The sequence below is a fragment of the Ochlerotatus camptorhynchus genome, unplaced genomic scaffold (genome assembly GCF_037179485.1).
Source record: "Ochlerotatus camptorhynchus isolate MF236.1 unplaced genomic scaffold, CSIRO-AGI_Acam_v1.1 ptg000573l, whole genome shotgun sequence".
Classification (NCBI taxonomy): Eukaryota; Metazoa; Arthropoda; class Insecta; order Diptera; family Culicidae; genus Ochlerotatus; species Ochlerotatus camptorhynchus.
In genome coordinates, this window is record NW_027041054.1 from 78,495 (window position 1) to 100,254 (window position 21,760).

Below are 21,760 nucleotides of genomic sequence, written 5' to 3' on the forward strand. Positions count from 1 at the left end.
TCAATAGATATTAGTGACGTTTGAGGCACGCACACTAGCAAGCACAAACGAAGTGACAGACGACTAACTGGCGAAGAAATCAATTAAAATATTGTGGTTTGCTGTAATAGAATTTTCTTAGAAGCTTGTGCCATCATCCACCAGATGGGATAGTATTTTTGTTTTGGTTTTGCACAAAGTTGATTTTGTGTACAATGATTCTTTGACAGTGTGCAAAGAGTGTATATCATTTTGTCATTTTTTTATGCATTCCAGTTTTGAGTAGAGTGAAAGAGATAGAACCAAAACATTCTAGTACATTTGGTGAAAATGCTAGTTCAATCCAGTAGTAGTGTTGCCATGTGGTACAATCCAGTGGTAGTGGTGTTGCCATGTGGTACACTGAAAAATTGCAATAGCAGGTTAGTCACCAAAGTTTTCGAGCCGCTCCGTCTGTCACTTCGTTTGTGCTAGCAAGTGCATCGCCGTGTAAAGTTGTTTATTATTGTCCTTTGGGTAACCTAAAAATGTATAAAATTACATCTGTCAAAATTAGTTGGACACGATTTGTTATGTTTTACACACGTACATGAAAACATGGTATGCTGAATCCGCTGAATCCAATAGTGATTATGTACATCTACCAGTGAATCATGCAAATTTTACGTGAAAACGGAAGAAAGTTACGTATGTTTTCACGTAACTCTAACGTGATTTTTTTTTTCGAATTATATTTGGACAACAAAAAATATGAATTTGATGAAAATTTTGAAAAACATGAGAAAAATGCTCCTAAATTAACAGACATAGAATAATCTTGAGCAACATGTGAAAACGGTCTATGTGATAAATGTAAATAATGACGTTAAACGGCGATTTCGACCATCTACACCACGTGTCACTTCCTCTATCATAGCGATGTTCAACCTGTTTTGTGTCATTTCCATTTCGGAAATTGCTCACCACCATTTCCTCTCCAACATACTAGTTAGATAGTGAAATACAAGACCAATTAGACTAACACGCGTTACAATGCATAATTACATACACTGTCGTAAGAATACTAGAGTCCCTTGAATTGTAATAAATTTTACGCATTTTTTAAGGTTTATACGTTTCGATGCGCTATGTGAAAACCCTTATTAAATGTTTTAATTAAAAGTTAACGTTATAATAGCTCCCGCATGCCATCTTCGACGTCTAGTGTAGTACACTATTTTGTTTTCATTTGCATAAATCCAGATCCACACAAAAAAACATGATACGAATGACAGCAGCACTACCAAGGTTAATCCCACAATTTCACCAAGGACCAAGTCCAACCAAGACGATTCTAGCCGCAGGGAAGATTTTGATTTGCTGCCATGAGATGCGCGGGTAGATAGAAAGATGATTGATGAAGATTTTTATCCATTATATGCGTTGTACGGTCATCCCACAATTAAGGGTATTCAGAAAAAGTAATGTTTATTATGCTCCAGACCTCATATTTTCAAAGCCCTATAATTTACTGAGAAATAGAGTCATTTAGCCTCATCAAAGTGAACTCAATGGATCATTAGACCAAATTGTGAATAGTGAGAGATCAATTATTACGAACTGAATTAAGAAATTGTTTAAGAAATCTTAAACTTGATTACAAATGCGATCTAGGAGAAATAAGAAAATATGTTAACACTATCTATTCTGAAGTAAAATAAATCTCAAGAGCCTATGGTTTTTGATTTGTGACAAATAAAATTTTTCGTGATCTTAGATTTGTAAAAAAAGACACAGAACTAGAATTTTTCTTCAATCATAATCATTACCAATGCATTGGTTGATGAAGACCTGCAGCTTTTGAGTGTTCTCCGCTAATACAAACCACGTCTCGCTAGCGTATTACAACACATTTCACGTTTGAATCGTAAACGTGGACTTATCAGGTTAGATCTCCAAACATTTCGTAAACTCGCACGATGTCACCCCGATGAGTTATTTATTTTGTTTCTTAGCCAGATTGCTGGTGCATAGATCCGGGCGGTTAGACATAGAATTCACAAAATTTGCTCTTGCTGAAATGGGCCAACCAAGTAACCAAAATCCAGCTATGGTGACAACTGACCCTTCTTTTTAATTTAAATTCCAACAAAAATGCTTGAATGCTGGAATGCTGGAATAGCTACTCAATATAACCGCCAATGATTGTTTTTGAATATGATTTGTTATAGTTGTTCATCTAACCACACGATCACGAAGTCCATTGGATGGAATTCAGGACACTCGTAGACTAGCTGAAGCAAAAGTACAGAAAACGTATTTTGAATATTCATTTTATTTAAGAACCATTTTTATTTTTGTATCAAATGTCATAAACGTTTTTTTTTTTTTTTAATTTACAACCATCTAAAGATAATTTAGTAAATCACCCAACAACCCTATTTACGGCAGACACAAACTCTCTTTGCGTTACAGTATCCTCCTCTGGATCCACGAGCCAGACAATGAAGAGCACAGAATGTGGTCGTTCCATTGATGACGTCACAGCTTATACGAAGTTGCGGACCAACTTCTTCATCCGGAAGCTCGACGGATGCCTGTCCATCTACTTCTGCTTCTTCTTCAATATTCACTGGAAGTTTTTGTTTTCATAGTTGATTCAAAATAGAACGAATTTAGTGATGTAACTATACTTACTCATATTCTCAGCTTCAACGTACTCGATGGCTACATCGTCAGACAATGCTCCAACATCTTGCGGGAAGGCACTTCCAATTGAGACGATCGCACCAAGGCAAATCAGAGCCAAGCAAACGACTTTGGTTGTGGGCTGCATTTTGCTTCAGTTTGGTTTGCTGTTTGTTGCTGATTGATTTCCTTAGAAAATGTATCTAGTAGAACTGATACCCATAACTGAGAGCGTAGGGATGTTATATACTAAGAGGGAGCTTTTGTTTGTAGATAGAGCGTTTAATCACTTTGGTATCGTATCGCTTGTGAACTTCCGTACGTACTCTTATCAGTAGCAGTGCCATGCTCTGGAGGGGACCTTGTGCAGTGAAATTTAAATTGGCAGATTTCTTTGTTAATTATGATTATTTTATATCAGAGTTAAGGCTAACCTAGCCATTAGGGTGCCAATGAAATGTATGGGGGAAAACTGGTCATCAAATTTTTCAAACCGACCATGTACAAAATGTTCATTGCCTCGAAAACAAAAAACCTTATGCGAAATTTGGTCTCAATCGGACATGATTTATGGTGACGGAAAACAATTGACATGGTTTGCCTTGACTGTGACAGTTAGCTCAAATGAGTGACCAAAGCAGAATAGTCAATATCACCGTGCATTGTCGAGATTGTGCAGCACTGATGTGGGATCTTGGAAATTTTTCAAAATCCTTCATTTTGAGTGTTTTCTTAGTCTCAGATTGACGAATCTAGGTTAGTATTAGGTACCAATTACTCGTGGCGGGCTCGGGGTCTAATAGGTAACAATTTCGATTGGAAGGAACTAGGTAGGAAATAGGTTTCTGAAGCCTCCTTCAGATACTACTCTCAAACGTATGACCAAATGCTGGAAAAGGTGGATAATAAGACAGGGACACAATGGCTGGAAAATGTGTGGAAAGGAGGGGATGGTCACATCAAACTCTAACATCAGACAAACAAAGGAATTCGTAGATCGCCTGCATGTAGGGAAGATCACGGGTTCCCAATACATCTCTTACTTCACGGAAGGGTTGTCTACCTCGGGCCACTAGGGTGTCCAATAGTCGTGCTCTGGAGGCGTCATTACCTGGGCAATGCCCAACTGCGTGATCGGTGTCATCATAACCGGTTCTGCACCTACATATATTGCTGTCAACGAGGTTTATTTTGTAGAGATGTGCGTCTAGCGAGTAGTGGTTGGACACAAGTCTTGACATCACGCGAATCAATCCCCAACTTACATCCAGACCTTTGAACCACGCTCTCGAAGAAACATTTGGATTAATGGAATGTAACCACCGCCCAAGATAATTACTTGTCCAATCGTTTTGCCAACTTGGAAGAGAACTCTGACGTACTAATGGGAAAAAATCATCTTGCCTTATTGAGCGCCCACCTTTGCAAGAGAGTCTGCCTTCTCATTGCCTGCGATGGAGCAATGTGAGGGGACCCAGGTAATCCTATATGATCTTTCGACCAGCAAACTCATCTGCTCCCTTAACTTTGAAGGGAAATAAGATGAGTGCGTACCTTGTTTCATCGACCGAACACCCTCAATCGAACTGTCCGATTGAGACCAAATTTTGCATAAGGTTTTTTTTTTCGAGGCAATGAACATTTTGTATATGGTCGGTTTGAAAAATTCGATGACCAGTTTTCCCCCATACATTTCATTGGCACCCTAATGGCTAGGTTAGTCTTAACTCTGATATGAAATAATCGTAATTAACAAAGAAATCTGCCAATTTAAATTTCACTGCACAAGGTCCCCCAGAGCATGGCACTGCTGCTGATAAGAGTACGTACGGAAGTTCACAAGCGATACAATACCAAAGTGATTAAACGCTCTATCTACAAACAAAAGCTCCCTCTTAGTATATAATATCCCTACGGTCTCAGTGATGGGTATCAGTTCTACTAGATACATTTTCTAAGGAAATCAATCAGCAACAAACAACAAGCCAAACTGAAGCAAAATGCAGCCCACAACCAAAGTCGTTTGCTTGGCTCTGATTTGCCTTGGTGCGATCGTCTCAACTGGAAGTGCCTTCCCGCAAGATGTTGGAGCATTGTCTGACGATGTAGCCATCGAGTACGTTGAAGCTGAGAATATGAGTAAGTATAGTTACATCACAAAATTCGTTCTATTTTGAATCAACTATGAAAACAAAAACTTCCAGTGAGTATTGAAGAAGAAGAAGCAGAAATAGATGGACAGGTATCCGTCGAGCTTCCGGATGAAGAAGTTGGTCCGCAACTTCGTATAAGCTGTGACGTCATCAATGGAACGACCACATTCTGTGCTCTTCATTGTCTGGCTCGTGGATCCAGAGGAGGATACTGTAACGCAAAGAGAGTTTGTGTCTGCCGTAAATAGGGTTGTTGGGTGATTTAATGAATTATCTTTAGACGGTTGTAAATTAAAATACAAAAAAAAGTTTTCGTCATTTGATATAAAAATAAAAATGGTTCTAAAATAAAATGAATATTCAAAATACGTTTTCTGTACTTTTACTTCAGCTAGTCTACGAGTTCCCTAAATTCCATCCAGTGGATTTCGTGATCGTGTGGTTAGATGAACGACTATAACAAATCATATTCAAAAACAATCATTGGCGGTTATATTGAGTAGCTATTCCAGAATTCCAGCATTCAAGCATTTTTGTTGGAATTTAAATTAAAAAGCTAGATTTTGGTTAGTTGGTTGGCCAAAGATTTCAGAAAGAGCGAATTTCGCGAATTCCATGTCTAACCGCCCGGATCTATAGACTATGACACAGAGCACCAGATCAGCAATCTAGCTAAACAAAATAAATAACTCCTCGGGGTGACATCGTGCGAGTTTTCGAAATGTTTGGAGATCTAACCTGATAAGTCCACGTTTACGATTCAAACGTGAAATGTGTTGTAATACGCTAGTGAGACGTGGTTTGTATTAGCGGAGAACACTCAAAAGCTGCAGGTCTTCATCAACCAATGCATTGGTAATGATTATGATTGATGAAAAATTCTAGTTCTGTGTTTCAACGAAAAATTATATTTGTCACAAATCAAAAATCATAGGCTCTTGAGATTTATTTGACTACAGTATAGATAGTGTTAACATATTTTCTTGTTTCGAGGTTCCCAAGAATTTCCCCTAGATCGCATTTGTAATCAAGTTAAAGATTTCTTAACCAATTTCTTAATTCAGTTCGTAATAATTGATCTCTCACTATTCACAATTCGGTCTAGTGATCGATTGAGTTCACTTTGATGAGGCTAAATGACTCTATTTCTCAGTAAATTATAGGGCTTTGAAAATATGAGGTCTGGAGCATAACAAACATTGCTTTTTCTGAATACCCTTAATTGAAGGATGACTGTACAATGCATATAATGGATAAAAATCTTCATCAATCTTCTTTCTATCTACGCGCGCATCTCATGGCAGCAAATCAAAATCTTCTCTGCGGCTAGAATCGTCTTGCTTGGACTTGGTCCTTGGTAATATTGTGGGATTAACCTTGCTAGTGCTGCTGTCATGTTGTTTGTGCGGATCTGGATTTTATGCAAATGAAATCAAAACATTGTACTACACTAGACGTCGAAGATGGCTTGCGGGAGCTATTAGAACGTTTGCTTAAAGTGTTGAGGCGTAGGTTTCACGTTAACTTATAATTTAAAAAAATAATAAGGGTTTTCACAAAGCGCATCACAAACGTATAAACCTTTAAAAATGCGTAAAATTGATAACAATTCAAGGGACGCTAGTATTCTTCCGACAGTGTATGTGATTATGCATTGTAACGCGTGTTAGTCTAATTGGTCTTGTATTTCACTATCTAACTAGTATGTTGGAGAGGGAATGGTGGCGAGCAATTTTCGAAATGGAAATGAAACAAAACAGGTTGAACATCGCTATGATAGAGGAAGTGACACGTGGTGTAGATGGTCGAAATCGTCGTTTAACGTCATTATTTACATTTATCACATAGACCGTTTTCACATGTTGCTCAAGATTTTTCTATGTCTATTAATTTAGGAGCATTTTTCTCATGTTTTTTCAAAATTTTCATCAAATTCATATTTTTTGTTGTCCAAATATAACTAGAAAAAAAAAAATTCACGTTAGAGTTACGTGAAAACATACGTAGCCTTCTTCCGTTTTCACGTAATATCTGCATGATTCACTAGTGGATGTACATAATCACTATTGGATTAAGCGGATTCAGCATACCATGTTTTCATATAAAACATAACAAATCGTGTCCAACTAATTTTGACCGATGTAATTTTATACATTTTTTAGGTTACCCAAAGGACAATAATAAATAACTTTACACGGCGATGCACTTGCTAGTGTGCGTGCCTCAAACGTCACTAATCTCTATTGACAGTATTGGAAAGTTTCTATTGTAACTATTGTTTCCATACATGTACATTAGACCTGTTCATTTTAAACGAAATGTTCGGAATGTAACGGGTCAACCGTGATTACTGTTCGTCATGTTAATTTGTACTTCTGTGTAAATTTTCAGCAAAATCGGTGATGATTTTGAGGTGCTTCAAGTTAATTTTATGTTTTTAAGGTAATTTACGGCTTACAATATTTGTATCTCGAGACTGAAATAACGAAAACTGCTGTAACAACTTTCATAGCAAAGTTTAATGTGTCATGTATCAACTTTGTGACCAAAGGTTGACTATTCGAAGTGATTTTATTGAATTTTGACTTAGTTTCATGCTCGAAGATATCTTGAAATGTGAAGAATTTTAAAGTATTTGTTCTACGAATTTTCCACTTGTATGATATAAAAATGTGTAGTGTACGGCATAATGTTCCTCATATTGTTCTAGAAGTTTCATTCCAACATAGTTTTCGTGTTTATTTCATAGATTGAGAGATAAAAATCAGAAAAGAGGCCGTTTTAGCTAAAATTCACAAGACAACAGAACCAATAAAAGTCAATTAGATTGACAGAACATAGTTGCATTGCTTTTCAATGACGACCGATGACTGTTTCATTGATATATGATTTTTCATAAATATGAATCCTCAGTAGACGTGTTTTTTTATCAAAGGCAAGTGTCACTCGAACCATAACAGCAATTTATAAAATAACGAATATTTTGAATGGCTCGAGTGACACTTGCCTTTGATAAAAAAAACACGTCTACTGAGGATTCATAGTTATGGAAAAATCATATATCAATGAATCAGTCATCGGTCGTCATTGAAAAGCAATGCAGCTATGTTCTGTCAATCTAATTGACTTTTATTGGTTCTGTTGTCTTGTGAATTTTAGCTAAAACGGCCTCTTTTCTGATTTTTATCTCTCAATCTATGAAATAAACACGAAAACTATGTTGGAATGAAACTTCAAGAACAATATGAGGAACATTATGCCGTACACTACACATTTTTATATCATACGGGTGGAAAATTCGTAGAACAAATACTTTAAAATTCTTCACATTTTAAGATATCTTCGAGCATGAAACTAAGTCAAAATTCAATAAAATCACTTCGAATAGTCAACCTTTGGTCACAAAGTTGATACATGACACATTAAACTTTGCTATGAAAGTTGTTACAGCAGTTTTCGTTATTTCAGTCTCGAGATACAAATATTGTAAGCCGTAAATTACCTGAAAAACATAAAATTAACTTGAAGCACCTCAAAATCATCACCGATTTTGCTGAAAATTTACACAGAAGTACAAATTAACATGACGAACAGTAATCACGGTTGACCCGTTACATTCCGAACATTTCGTTTAAAATGAACAGGTCTAATGTACATGTTTTTCTTTTTCAGCATTTTTTGTAAGTCCTCTATTTGCCACAAAATGTCCTCCCCAGACAACCAGAATGCACGTATATTCAAAGTTGTTTTCGTGATATACAAACATATATACAAACAAACAAGTCGTATAGAATGCAAAGAAATGGCTTATACGTACAAAAGTGGAGGCCATATACGTGCATATTTTCGTTTAATTTTAAACGAGTTGATTTAACATCATATCCGATTTGATCTGTAATAACAAATCCAATTTGAAAAGTCTTACGGTGTAATCCGATTAAATTTGTGATACAGTACGACGGAAAAATGAGTCATCGCATATAAGTCGGAAATTTGCATTCTATACGATTTAACTTAAACATAATGCGAGGTATGCCATTCTAATATGCGATTTTAACTTAAACTGTAGCAATTTGCGATACTGTCTGTACATTGTTATACGACTTCTGGTTGTCTGGGTCCTTTTTAATCCTTCCACATTTCCATGTGCAATTTTCATAAAAATTTGCTTTAGAGCATTTTTAGGTAAACTAAGCTCCTGAAAAACTTAACCCTATATGAGCAATACATCTAACTATCAGTTTAAAAGGAATTCTTATTGCAATAAGGAACTTCGTCGAAAACACCATATAACGGAAATCCTTCGTTTCAATGATATTAATTTTGTCCCACTAGATTACATTCCTTTCCCACTGTGCAATGCATTTAATTTCTACTGATTTGATTCTAATGAAAACGAACTTGCACCGTAACGTGAGTAGATCACCTTTTCGTGGTACGTTACGGGATGTAAGATCTACCACCGATTCCTAGTCCTGACTACATCAAAATAGGGGAACAGGATTTTTCAGTAATCCAAGGAACACATCTTAGTCCTTGTTACTTTTATTGCCTTGTTGATAGTGACAAGACTCGGCTTTGTCCACCGAGGATGATCTTGAAACAAGGAAAACATGAGTTAGTATTCATCTATGTTTTTTTTTTTTTTTTCCTTTATTAACGAGACTTTCAGCCTTAGGCTGGTTCATCTCTAAAATTTCATCTATGTGATTCCTAATATTCTATTCGTTGTTCCCTAGTTTGAAGCGGTTAACGCTAGGGTTCTGATGCATGGTCATTATCGGTGTCATTGTTTGTTTTTGTTGCTAAGGAATCCAGTTTTGACTGACAAAGGGGGGCGCCTTTGGAGGGTGTTTCAACACTCTGAAGGGTATAAATAGCGGGACCTTTCAATTAGAATCGATTCCTTGCGATGAAGGCAAGAATGACAACTGTATGAAAATCGAATACTTCATCATTTTTCAATAGTGATGGAGTAATACGACGTGCACTAAACTAAAGACACGGGATATACTACAATAGATCAAATTCCTGGTCGCAGTGGTGTAATATAAAAAAAATGAAAACGAAACTGTTTAAGATTGATCGGGAGACATTTAATTGAATTCACCAATTTATTTAAGAAGCATATAATTGTCAGCTTTCAATATCGAGATTAACTCTGTGCGGAAATTTCACTAACTAAGAGCAGCATATGCAAGAGTTTCCACTGCACGATCCATCTTTGTATCCCCAGTTTTGGCAATTAGCATCGCAGAGACGGTCGTGAACGCATCGGCCAATGTTTGTACAGCGTCCACGTGTTTGGGGAAGCTTGTCCTTTGGAAGATCCAAGGCATCATGGTCTTCTGAAAAAATGGATAATGATTTTTAGCTCCTAATTTCTGCCGCACAAATTGAAACTTACCCATATTCAAACCGAACGCATCACCAATTGGGGCACTATCGTCCTGTGGAAGAGCACTTCCAGTTGAAATGCAAGCAGCTAGACATAGCAAAGCAAAGCAAACAGCGGTAGTGGGCTGCATTGTGGTAAGAGTTTGTAGTTCGTTTTGAAACTTTATTGTTTTCTGAAGAAAGTGGCTGGTGGAACTGATGTCTGCTAAATTGGAAGTAGCTACTTTTATACTAAAAAAAAGTTCCTTCGAAGAAAGCGAAGAAAAATCACTTCGGAGTATTATCCATTCGATCTTATCAGTGTCGCAGCGATGGCAATGTTCTGCCTTTATTGCAGTGCAATGGCTTGCCTACTGATAGCATTGTCGTTTCCGTTCCAAACACTCTTTGTATTGCAATGTTACAATCGAACATTCTAAAGACTGTTTTCCATATAAAATTTAATTTATTAATACAAGTAATACAGTGAATTTTGTTACTTGGGAATTTATGAGGGTTCCGTAGACCTTGATTTAGACTTGTGGAATGCTTTAAAACCTCTATAAAACTTGTAATGTTACTTGGGTTCACTACAAATCGATATTGGAAGGGACCATCAACAGGACAAAAAATAATCAAACGCCAATTTGTCGAAACTTTTGTAACGTGTGTATATTTTAAGCATCATAATTGTAGAATAAAAGTGAGCAGGGTGTCGACTACCTGGAAAAAACCTGGAAAGTCATTGAATGTCAGGGAATTCTATTTATGATCTGGAAAGTCAGGGAATGTCAGGGAATTTTAGTGTAGTAGGGAAACAATTATGTTGATCACATTGCAAAAAATCATGTGTGGGACACATAAAAATTATCTTTGAAATTGTATCAGTGCATGACGTCAAAGTTTTTGGGAAGATCCCGGGCATCAGATCTACTCGCTGCGTTTATGGACGCCCTTACCGGTATCTCTTCGAACAAGCTGCTGCAAGTGTCCATGGATGGGCCCAATGTGAATTGAAGCTAGAGGTACAAAAAGGTGGCGAGAAGCTGATAGATCTGGGAAGCTGTGGGCTGTATATTTTGCATAATGCATTCAAGGATAGTGTTCGCAGTATCAGTTGGGATGTTGTCAAATATTTGCGTGGTATCTACAATATCTTCGAAGATGTACCAGCAAGACGAGCGTTTATCACGATGTATTCTGGATCTACCATATTCCCGTTAAAGTTTTGCGGTCACCAATGGTTGGAAAATAGTGCTGCTGTTCAGAGGGCAAATACGAAAATTTATTCAAGGCGTCCAGAAAGACAAAATCGAACCAACGTCAGCTTCCTACCAAGATGTAAAAAACTGTTTGAATGTCTCGAATGTCTTGACTAATAGTACGTTGATGGTGGTTTCTGTGTTGCAATTATTTGACAGCCGTTATAACATGTTATAACTGAACGTGGTATTAAGCTAGCTTTCTTCAAATCAGTTGCTGTCGAAGTTGAGCCATTTCAATGCGAATTCCTGTCGGATAACCCTATGGTGCCTTTTTTTACAACGCGATGTCTCAAATTGTTAGAGGCATTATGGAAAGGTTCATTAATATTGATCATCTGAACAATATTGCACACACACTTAGAAAAATTCGTGTAAATTTAGGTGCTCTGAGAGCGACATATACGAGCGTCAATTTTGACATAAATTTGAGTCATAACAGACGCGAAATATAGCTTAATCAAACGTAATTTTCGTCGAGTAACGAACTTTTCAGTCTCGCAGCACTTAAAATTACATGACATTTTTGTTTACGCCTCATCTTTTATGTCAAAGATGGATTCCATCACGTGTAAAATTAGCACATTTGATCAATATGATCGCAAAAAGGAACAATTAGACGTTTTTTGGCACAGGTTATTGGTCGGCGTATTCAATACTATTGTTGGTTGTGAAAATGATTTGCTGCTTATCGCGTTGCCAATACAGAGAGAGGTTTTTCGGTAAATGCAGAATATCTTTTTGAAAACATGAGGGAAGAGTCAAGGCCCAAGCGCAATGACAGCGAAACGGCAGTGGTAGCGGAAAAGCCCGATCTTAGTAGCCTATTTGTCGGATTGAAAACTAATTAGAATCAAATCGACTGCGGTTAGGCATCTTGATGTCATTTGTGTCAATTGTCAAACTCGCCGTTTCCGTTCCGCTTCCGTCCACATTGCGTCAGTCGTAGCGCGACGTCAGATCTCATGCAGGCGGGTTGTAAAGCTTACAAATTTTGAATGAACTTATCCAGCGAGTTTGAAAAATCGCATCCGCTTTCCATGTAGACAAGGATCGTCGTATGAAAGAAGGTCTCGATTCCGAGAGCTCAAGATGCTCAAAAAGAAGCCGAGAGTTTGCAGGAGAAAATTGTTCTGCTCAAATGATAAACATTTTTAAACGTAATCCGAAAATAAACACAACACTTGCAATTTCTCGTTGTAATGTGAACTCACTGAGAGAATAAAATTTTAATGATAATTAAACTTAAATTATTTTGCCATGTCTGCGGTTGTCATATGGAGTTCCAGAGAGTACGAAACTGACTAATGCATGAGCAGTTCGTTTGCCAAAGCAAGAATAATCACTGTTCTGCTATTTTACAATAATTTATATGTTAAGAGAAAGGATCGTCTACGGGTTGATTTCTATTTGGCTGTGAAATTATGACAGCCTAGTTGTGAGCAGTAGTTATTCATTATTATATTATAGTATGTATTTATAGCTCTAGGCCTATTCACATCCTTCGTAGGTAGTCGGTCATATGTTCTGTAAAAATTGTATTAGTATCAAGTTCTGTTGTACGTGTCATGAGTATGCTATTCTTGATATTTTCGAAAGCTTACCCTGCTGCGCATTTTAAACTAACCTTAATTTACACTACGGTATAACGAAGTTTTGATGACTGGAATTTTTCTGAAAACCGACTAGAAAAACAGAGAAAGTTAGGGAATTTTATTTTCGACTTTGAGTCGACACCCTCGTGAGTTAGTACGTTGTTTTGTAAGAAATCGTATCTTCATCCCGATAAGATGAAACGGATGAAAGATTTCCTCGATCATTTTACTCATCTCACCGACCGATTGGTACTGGATTTTCATCAGCAGTTTGGTAGAGGCATAGAGGTAGCTCTAAGACCAGAAGGTCCCGAAAAAACGTGCTCAACTTTTTGGCTCAGCTCTGGTACTCTCTTCGGTCCTCGAAACATTGGAAAATCCACGAATCCCTTATTTCATCTGTCAACTGTAAAAAAAACCAGTTTTTTTTTATTCGAAAGTACATGGAACTGTGATAAAAGATATAATTTAAGGTTGTGACATAAACATGAACCCGGCCGTAAATGTGTAAATCTGTGAAACTGATCCCAGAGCTTCGCAGATCTGGAACTGTGATATAAGAAAGAATTTTGGGCCGTCCTCTGGAAGTTCCTGAAAATCCGTAAAAGTTGCAAATCTATGAAACTGATCCTAGATCAGCAGTTTTTTTTTTCAAAAATATTAGGAGCTGTGATATAAGAATGCATTTTGGGCTGTGACATAAACATGGCCTGGATGGCTTTGGGCATCTGCCAATCAACGATCTTGTTTATACGAAATTCATCCACATTTGTGAACACAAAGTGTTCAGCATCAGCTAGATCGAAGTAGGCTGCGCTTGAAGACTGACGTGTGAATTTTTGCTGTAATGCTTGTAAAGTGTCGCGAAGCTTTTAAATCAATGTTGAACCGTGCATAGCAGAAACGCGTGTGAATTGTGTGCAAGATGAGTGAGATTCAAAGCTCTTGCCGGGTAGCATGATCAGCTGGCTTGTCGGGCACGAATCAGAGGGTTGCCAATATGAATGTTTCGTTCTATTCTGCTAACTTTCCCGAAATGTGCAGCCACTGGGGATCGTCAAAAGCCTGGAGTATGGGGATTTGAAAGGTTCATCAATTCAACATGACGGAAGAAGCAAACAAAAATAAGTTAGTTCATTTCGAGGAATCTATCATTTGATGTTCACCCAAGCAACCATAGGCACGTTATTTCGCTTTTTTGTTTATGTCATGACCCCAAATAATTTCTTATGTCACGTTCCACGTGTTTTCGAAAAAAAAACTGCGGAGCTCTAGGATCAGTTTTATGGATGGACCACTTTTACGAATGTTCTGGATCTTCCGGAGTACGGTCTTGTGGTCAACCGGGCTCGTGTTTATGTCATGACCCCAAATTCTTTCTTATAACTCAGTTTCAAGTATTTTCGAAAAAAAAACCGAAGTTTTAGGATCTAGGATTTTATAGATTGACCACTTTTACGGACGTTCAGGATCTCCTGGAGGACCACACCGTTGTCTCCAGGATTCATATGTAGGAACCATGATTTTATTCTGGCTAATTAGCAAAACCCATATACACACCTTTAAAAAAAACGTGAAACGACACTTCTCACTTTCAAAAAAAGTAGGCAACTCTATTTTCAATCTTTTAACGATCAAAATAATCTACAGACCCTAGGAATTCTAGAGGTACCACCATTTTTGAAATTCATCAAGAAATGGCTAAGTTATGTCATTGCAAACTTGCCGTTACACGCTTTTCGGATGCTTCGTAGTCGGCGTAAAGTTTTCTACCCACCGTATTCGGAGTGTTGAGGCGCTTCAAACCATCCATCAAGAAGACTTTTCCATAATTAACCGATAGCTACCTGTTGGGCATTATCCTTGGTAGCATGTCATCGGACATTGGAATACGTTGACATCTGCTGCACTTCGCTGCAGTAATAGATTCATTCAACTTTCATTATCGATTCATTTGAAAATGGAATCACTTATTTGAGAAACCGCATAAGTCCATTGTGATAAAAATGCGAACCGCGACGGTTTCTCGCATCCAACTATTCTGATATTAAAGGAACGGTGCATTAAGTACTAAAAGGTCGGTTTGGATAAACATGTGACTTGTGTGGTTTCTCAAATAAATGATTCAACTGGGAATTCACCCTATCAATTTCTAACCTGACAGGGCCAAAGACCCGTGAGACCGTTCCTACCGTTCATTAGAAAGAAAGCATCGTCGTCAGTGAGACGGAACGTTTCATTCTTTATCAGCAACAGTTGGCTGAATCACCCTTCTCGGCGTCTCAACAGGCAATTGTTAACGAACCACGCCCCCGCTCGTCAACAGGTGAATTATCGAATCTAATCACTAAAGCAACAATCGACGATCGGTTCGTTTTCCCCCTTCTCCCGTAGCCCCGTCGCGCATGCATTACGATTTCGGTTGACAAACTCGTGCAATTAGTGCGTTTTGTAATAAAAGCGTTGACCCGAATCGAAACAGATACTAAAAAATGTTTTATTCTGGAAACTAGTCGTTTATTTGTTCTTCAAACTCAAAAAGGAAAGCAGCTACACTTTCTATCGTTGCTACACTTACCACGCATAGCAAACGATTCACAGTGGAAAACGCACGGTTGGATAAGGATCTTGCTGAATCTGGGAGCACACAGCGCACGTTTGTTTCGCAGATGGGATCGTGACAGATCCAAGTTCTGTTCCGGGTGAAGAACCACTTGAAAAAGTAAATAATTAGTTTGATTTAAATTTGCATTCCTTACCATGGGCACTCACGTTCTTTGTTCTCACTCGCAATTAACTTTTCTTCTGGTTGCGGTGGTCTTCCTTGCGACAGAGCAAAAATGGCCGACAAAAGAAGCAACCACATGGCGACTGATTTCAATGAATGCATTGTTGATTCGTCTACTCGAAAGCGAATGCTGGAACTAAAGGGTGTCCACGATGAAATTGCCACACACAAAATTGATTCGCAAAATTCGAGTTTTCATCCGATTGCCATCAAATTTTCAGGGATTGAGAAATAACTATTAAACTTCATTTTACCATTTTACTCGTATTTTATTTATAGTCCATACGCAAATGCCCGCACCTTGGCCTTAACCCCGGCCATAAGATTCTGCACAACCTGTGAATCAACCGTTTTTTGCATGTAAACCCATACTTTCTTCAGTTCCTCGACTGTCTTCACTACCTTAGGTCGTTTAAGAAGGTGCTGCTTCATAATCGCCCAGTACTTCTCGATGGGGCGGAGCTCCGGAGTGTTGGGAGGGTTGAACATTTTCGGCACGAAATTGACCTTATTGTCCGCATACCACTTCAGCACGTCCTTGGAGTAGTGGCATGAGGCCAAATCCGGCCAGAAGATTGTTTAGACGTTGTGGGCCTTCAGGAGAGGAAGCAGCCGCTTCTGGAGGCACTCTTTTATGTACACCTGTCCGTTCATCGTGTCCTGGGTCACGAAAGGTGCACTCCGCTTCCCGCACGTGCAGATGGCTTGCCAAACCAGGAATTTCTTCGCAAATTTGGACATCTTCTGAGTGCGGACATGCTCCGGAACGCTGAACTTATCCTTGGCCGTGAAAAACAGGTTGCCGGGGATCTGTTTTAAGTCGGCCTTCACATATGTTTCGTCGTCCATGATGCAGCATTCAACTTTCGTCAGCATGTTTAGGTACAACTTCCTGGCACGGGTTTTGGCGGACTTGTTCTGCTTCTCGTCGCGATTAGGGGCCTTTTGTACCTTGAACGTTCGAAGCCCAGCCTTAGTTTTGGCCTTCTGGACAAAACTTCGGCTTAGGTGCAGCTTCTTAGCCACATCCCTAACGGAGGCGTTCGGATTTCGGTTGAAGGCCCCAACTACGCGGTTGTGATTTTTGGTGTTGTACGGAATACTTTTTCCTTCACTTCTGGGCTTCCGATCGGTGGTCAACCGTTCCTCGAACCGCTTAATCACTCGCGACACCGTGGAATTCGCGATTCCCAACGTTTTAGCGATGGAACGATGCGAGAGATCCTTGTTCTCGTGATGAATGCGCAAGATTTTATCACGCACGAGCTGTTCTTTCGACTCCATTTCCGCGAGTTTTGATCACAGGACTTTAAAACTTGCAGGATGTAAATAATGCACTATGAACTAAATCCACCCAAATTTTCATTAAATTCTACCCAACGGTTAAAAAGTTAGAGCAATTTCATAGTGTGGCAATTTCATCGTGGACACCCTTTATTGGACACTCGTTCTCTTTTATATCACTGGACTTCAGAGAGCAAACATATCGATCTATAATACTGTCACTATCGGGCAATAAGGAGACTTAGGGCAAACGAATGAGATTCACATGTCAAGGTAACTAAACAAGCCTTTCTTATCTATCCGTAAACTAACTTTCTTTCCAGTTTGATTAAATTACCAGTTGCAATCGAATCGATCAGATAATCAGACGACCTTTACCCCATCATTCCTTTCTTCCTAGGGGAATCCCACATACACAGACGGACTTCTGAAGAAAGAATACAGAGGTGTGTTGTTTTCTAACCTCACTGAGCAAACTGCCTTGTGGGGTTCCCAAACAGTTTCGAACCGTGGTTCGAAGGGATCACCGCCTTCAACTAAAGCCCTATAGTAAAAGGATGGAGGACTGTCACCACAAAATTTAAAAAAAAAACAACAAAGTTGTTCCAATCGAGCAAAGCAGAACAACTTTTGACACACGTCCATACTTTTACTTAGAGGAGAAACTGGATCGTAGTGAGCTGTGCTCGAAGAGAGACTTAGAAAATTTTCAGCCGTCAATTTTTGCTCCGTTTTTTCTAGACTTTTGTGAAGTTGTAATTAGTGTTCCTTCAACTATTTGCCACCCCAGAGTTCTTAAACCACTGATCATCTCGGAACCTAGCACCATTGGTTGTTCTTTGTGGCTCTTTGTGTTCCTTACAAGTGGGTCAGATTCTCCGTTTAGCAGCCTGAATCCATTCAGCCACAATTGTGCTTTCATCATCTGACTAATCAACTGATTGGCCATACAGGATTTTTGGTTCGCTTGTCCGATACTAAGAATAGGAAAACCTATTTTCGAGCCCAGTCAACCAACCCTTGAGTATGGAGATCACTGTAACAGGACATCGTTCATGGATCAATTTGGTGAGTCCGTTGCAATTTATTCTGGTGCTTATAATTGGCAGGATCCAATATTGGACAGTTTGATGTTTATAAAGTACTATCAGTTAAAACTGTGTTTTTGAGATTTGTCTATATATATTCTTTGGTGCTTCCTACATCGGTTGCAGGACAGTGTTACCGATTTATATTGGATAATCCAAAGCTATGTTGATCATTATAACATTAAATTTTGAATAACAACCCTAATAAACAAATACCATAAACGAACTGTATCTCGGATAGGTAAACCATCCCACATAGGGTTTGGATGATACCCCGAACACGTCGTTAAGCTCTCTTTTATGGTTATTTTTATTAGGGAAATGATAAGACAATCTTATTCAAATGTCGTAATAATACCTCTGACCAAGGAAGAATGATTTATATAGTTTTCATAAAAGTTGACGATACAAATACTAATGAGGAAAGGAATTCCGCATTTCCTTTTCCCAAGTCCTTTTCCTCTCCTTCCCTTCCCTTCTTCTCTTTTCAGAAAGCGAGTAATGGCGCTATAACCATATGCCATATAGGGCTAGGACAAGAGTTAGTGCTCAGGTCCCAACCGCTAGAAGAAAATGGTAGCGAGCAAGGGCGCTATAACCTAGGCGAATACAGCATTCCCTCCGTATAGGTTACGTCCGCACACCGCTCTCTGTTGTCCTTCGACTGAGGTCGGCTGGATCGATTGAGGGATGGCAGTGGGTTGGCGGTGCCGTCCACGCTTGTACGGAGGGAGGACTGTACGCTCGAACACAAGGGGTAAATACCTGTGTTCCATCCCAGGAGATCGGACAATCAAGGAGTGTACATTAACTTTCTTAGCTCTGTCACTCCCAACGATTTATATAGCCTATTTTCAAATCCTGCATACGGAGCGGTTGGTACGGTATGTCCCCGCTCTTTGATTACCTGTGGATTAAATGTTAACCACTGTCTATACTTATTAAGTAGACATGGTAAACATTCACTTCCACAAAAATTAACTTAACGCTACACAGTAGGCCTGGCCGCTTTATTGTTTGTTTCACATCCTTGATGTGCAGCAAGCATTAATAATGACAAGAAAAATGATAGATGTATCATTTTCCAGGATTCTTTCAAGTACTGGCTGTGTATGTGTAGACTAGACTAGACTAGACTAGACTAGACTAGACTAGACGTCCATACTTTTACTTAGAGGACTTTACCTTCAACGTGAGGCGAATTATGATTTCACTTGTCTTTGTCAACATTGACGTAACGTAAGGCCGCTATTCAGCGCTCACTGCATACATATTATCATTATTTACATGCAATTACAACAAATACAGTATAATACCCTGGGCTTTGGCAAAACCTTGAGGTAGTTTAATTAGGCTACCAGGTCCCAGGGCTGATCTGGATCTTTACCACATTGGAAAGATGCACACTAGTGTTGCCAGATCAGTGTTGATGCTTACCAAAAGTGCATTTGAACCCGCTTATAAAAGCATATTAACAGATTAATCATCATCGTACATTGTCTATTGCTCTGTACTAATAATAAATGATTAAGCACAGCATTTGATATTTTAGTAGGAATGCTGGATTTAGTCACAGTAGAAATCAGCTACGCTTTTTTTTCAATAAATCCTTTAAGTAGGTATTTCAAGAATGTCGGGTGAGACAAATCTAATTGTATTTAATCTTATTTTTGTGTAGTAGGATATTCAATTGAACCGCTCCGGGATATTATGATACTGTGTGATCTTTCAAGCATTTTTCCTAAATTTTGGGATACAAGGGTTTAAAAATTATGAAATCATAAAACAAGATTTACGGGTATTGCAAAACATGGTCCTCTGTACGTTTACTTTCCAACTTTTACTAATACTACTGTTACTCCGACTATCCCCTACTTGAAACATTATTCCTCCCTATCCGGCATCTTATAGTTGGTTCAGACTACAGAGTTATAACATGTTATAGCGCTATCTTGATGGTGGTTTCTGTGTTGCAATTATTTGACAACCGTTATAACATGTTATAACTGCTCAGTCTGGCCAGCGCTTTAAGCAGGATTCAATTGATCCCTGTGATTATTATTCTGTGGTACCAAATGTTTACCTCTACCCTTGTGCTGTATGGACAGTCATGTTTTACTGGAGACCTGGCGTTATGACCCCCTTCTGTGCTTGAAAAAGAAAATGAAAATGAAAATTACAACAAATACAGTATAATTACAATTAATACCATTATTGATCGTCATTTGATATAACGTGCAAGTTAAGAAAAAAAATATAAAAATAACCTTCTACGGATCTACGGCATTAGATTTGTTTTGACAGACATTAGCTTGAACTTGCGTTGGAGTTATCCTCAAATTACATTTCTATGAACCTTGGAGTGGAAGTTCTGTGGATTTACTCTGAAACTAATTTGCAGTTCGAAGTCTGTCTTGCGACAGATTAGTAAGCCGAAAGCAAATGTGTATTCGGCTGGTGATCTCTTTTGGTAGCCCTGCAGAGAGCATCTATTTTCCAATGTCGGGATTTTGTAAAGTTTTGGGGTTTTTTGCGACTTATGGATCTCCCACACGGGACCTCAGATAGCCTGTAGTCAGTAAAGGCACGGTATCACCAAACTGGAGGCGTCCCGGTCCGGTAGAGGAAATATTTCGGGATGGACATTTTCTCGACTTCCCGGGCATAGAGTATCATTGTGCTTGCCACCAGAGTCTGTTTTTTTTTTTATCATTTACCATCCCACGCAAGAAGTAGTGCTTCAACCCAGTGTGGTTAACGAATGCACGCTTGTTGATATTCACCAATGCTTGATTATCCAACCCAAAAATCGATCCTAAAAAGCAAAATAATCAAATTAATTTTGGGCAAAATGGTTATTTTGCAAGGGGTAATCAACTCTGCACACAGTACCGTAACACATCGTAGCACACTGGTCGGCACGTTAGGGCACACGATGACAAGTATGACACAGAATCTATATACATAAAAATGAATTTCTGTCTGTCTGTCTGTCTGTCTGATCCTTAAAGACTCGGAAAGTACTGAACCGATCTGCGTGAAAATTTGTGCAGGGAAAGGTTCTTATGATGGTTCGAGGCCCCTCCCCCCTCTGTAAGGGTGGGGGACTCCCATGCATATGAAACAGAAGTTTCTTCATAACTCATCATTCAGAACTAATCAAGTAAATTGAACCAAATTTGGCATGTGGAAGTCATAGGGGGCAGATAAGAGTGGTGGGGGGGGGGGGGTGTTTTCTACGCACAATATAACAAGCTTTTTTATAATTGGCGCATAAACTCAAGCTAATATTGAATCCCGAGCAGGGCCGGGCACACTCAACTAGTATAATATAAAACAGCATCACTGCTTTGTGTTGACATTTTGCCAAGCGTTACTAAGGTTTACTACTTTGGTTACTTCAAAATAAGGGGGAAGTTTTCTTTTTCAGTTTAATCTTTTTTGTCGATTTACCAGCAAGGTTGTCCCAAATCATAATAAAAGATCGCACAATTGACGAGACTCTCCGAGCTCTGAAGATGGACCTCTATAGAAAGTCTACAGGGTATTTGACGGATGTCCATAGTTT

At 38.7% G+C, this 21,760-nt stretch overlaps 3 protein-coding genes and 1 long non-coding RNA gene across 7 annotated transcripts in view; 2 read left to right on the forward strand and 2 right to left on the reverse strand.

The window, feature by feature from the left end:
* LOC135713598 (uncharacterized) overlaps nt 1–21,760 on the forward strand; it is a 101,208-nt gene that overhangs the window by 49,191 nt on the left and 30,257 nt on the right. The gene's annotated exons all lie outside the window — the stretch shown is intronic.
* On the reverse strand, nt 2,397–2,794 carry LOC135713601 (defensin-C-like). Its single transcript, XM_065236734.1, has 2 exons — nt 2,656–2,794; nt 2,397–2,590 (listed from the first exon to the last, which is right to left on the reverse strand). Exons 1-2 carry the CDS (start codon nt 2,792–2,794, stop codon nt 2,397–2,399), a joined length of 333 nt encoding a protein of 110 aa, XP_065092806.1.
* Nucleotides 4,647–5,047, forward strand: LOC135713602 (defensin-C-like). The gene is made up of 2 exons (XM_065236735.1): nt 4,647–4,785; nt 4,851–5,047. Exons 1-2 carry the CDS (start codon nt 4,647–4,649, stop codon nt 5,045–5,047), a joined length of 336 nt encoding a protein of 111 aa, XP_065092807.1.
* On the reverse strand, nt 15,557–15,924 carry LOC135713605 (uncharacterized). Its single transcript, XR_010518754.1, has 2 exons — nt 15,805–15,924; nt 15,557–15,745 (listed from the first exon to the last, which is right to left on the reverse strand). It is a non-coding gene; the product is annotated as an uncharacterized LOC135713605 (long non-coding RNA).

Coding starts and splice junctions, on each gene's coding strand:
- LOC135713601 (XM_065236734.1), bottom strand. CDS start 2,794: ATGCAGCCCACAACCAAAGTCGTTTGCTTGGCTCTGATTTGCCTTGGT. Junction 2,591..2,655: donor CGTTGAAGCTGAGAATATGA/GTAAGTATAGTT, acceptor AAAAACTTCCAG/TGAATATTGAAGAAGAAGCA.
- LOC135713602 (XM_065236735.1), top strand. CDS start 4,647: ATGCAGCCCACAACCAAAGTCGTTTGCTTGGCTCTGATTTGCCTTGGT. Junction 4,786..4,850: donor CGTTGAAGCTGAGAATATGA/GTAAGTATAGTT, acceptor AAAAACTTCCAG/TGAGTATTGAAGAAGAAGAA.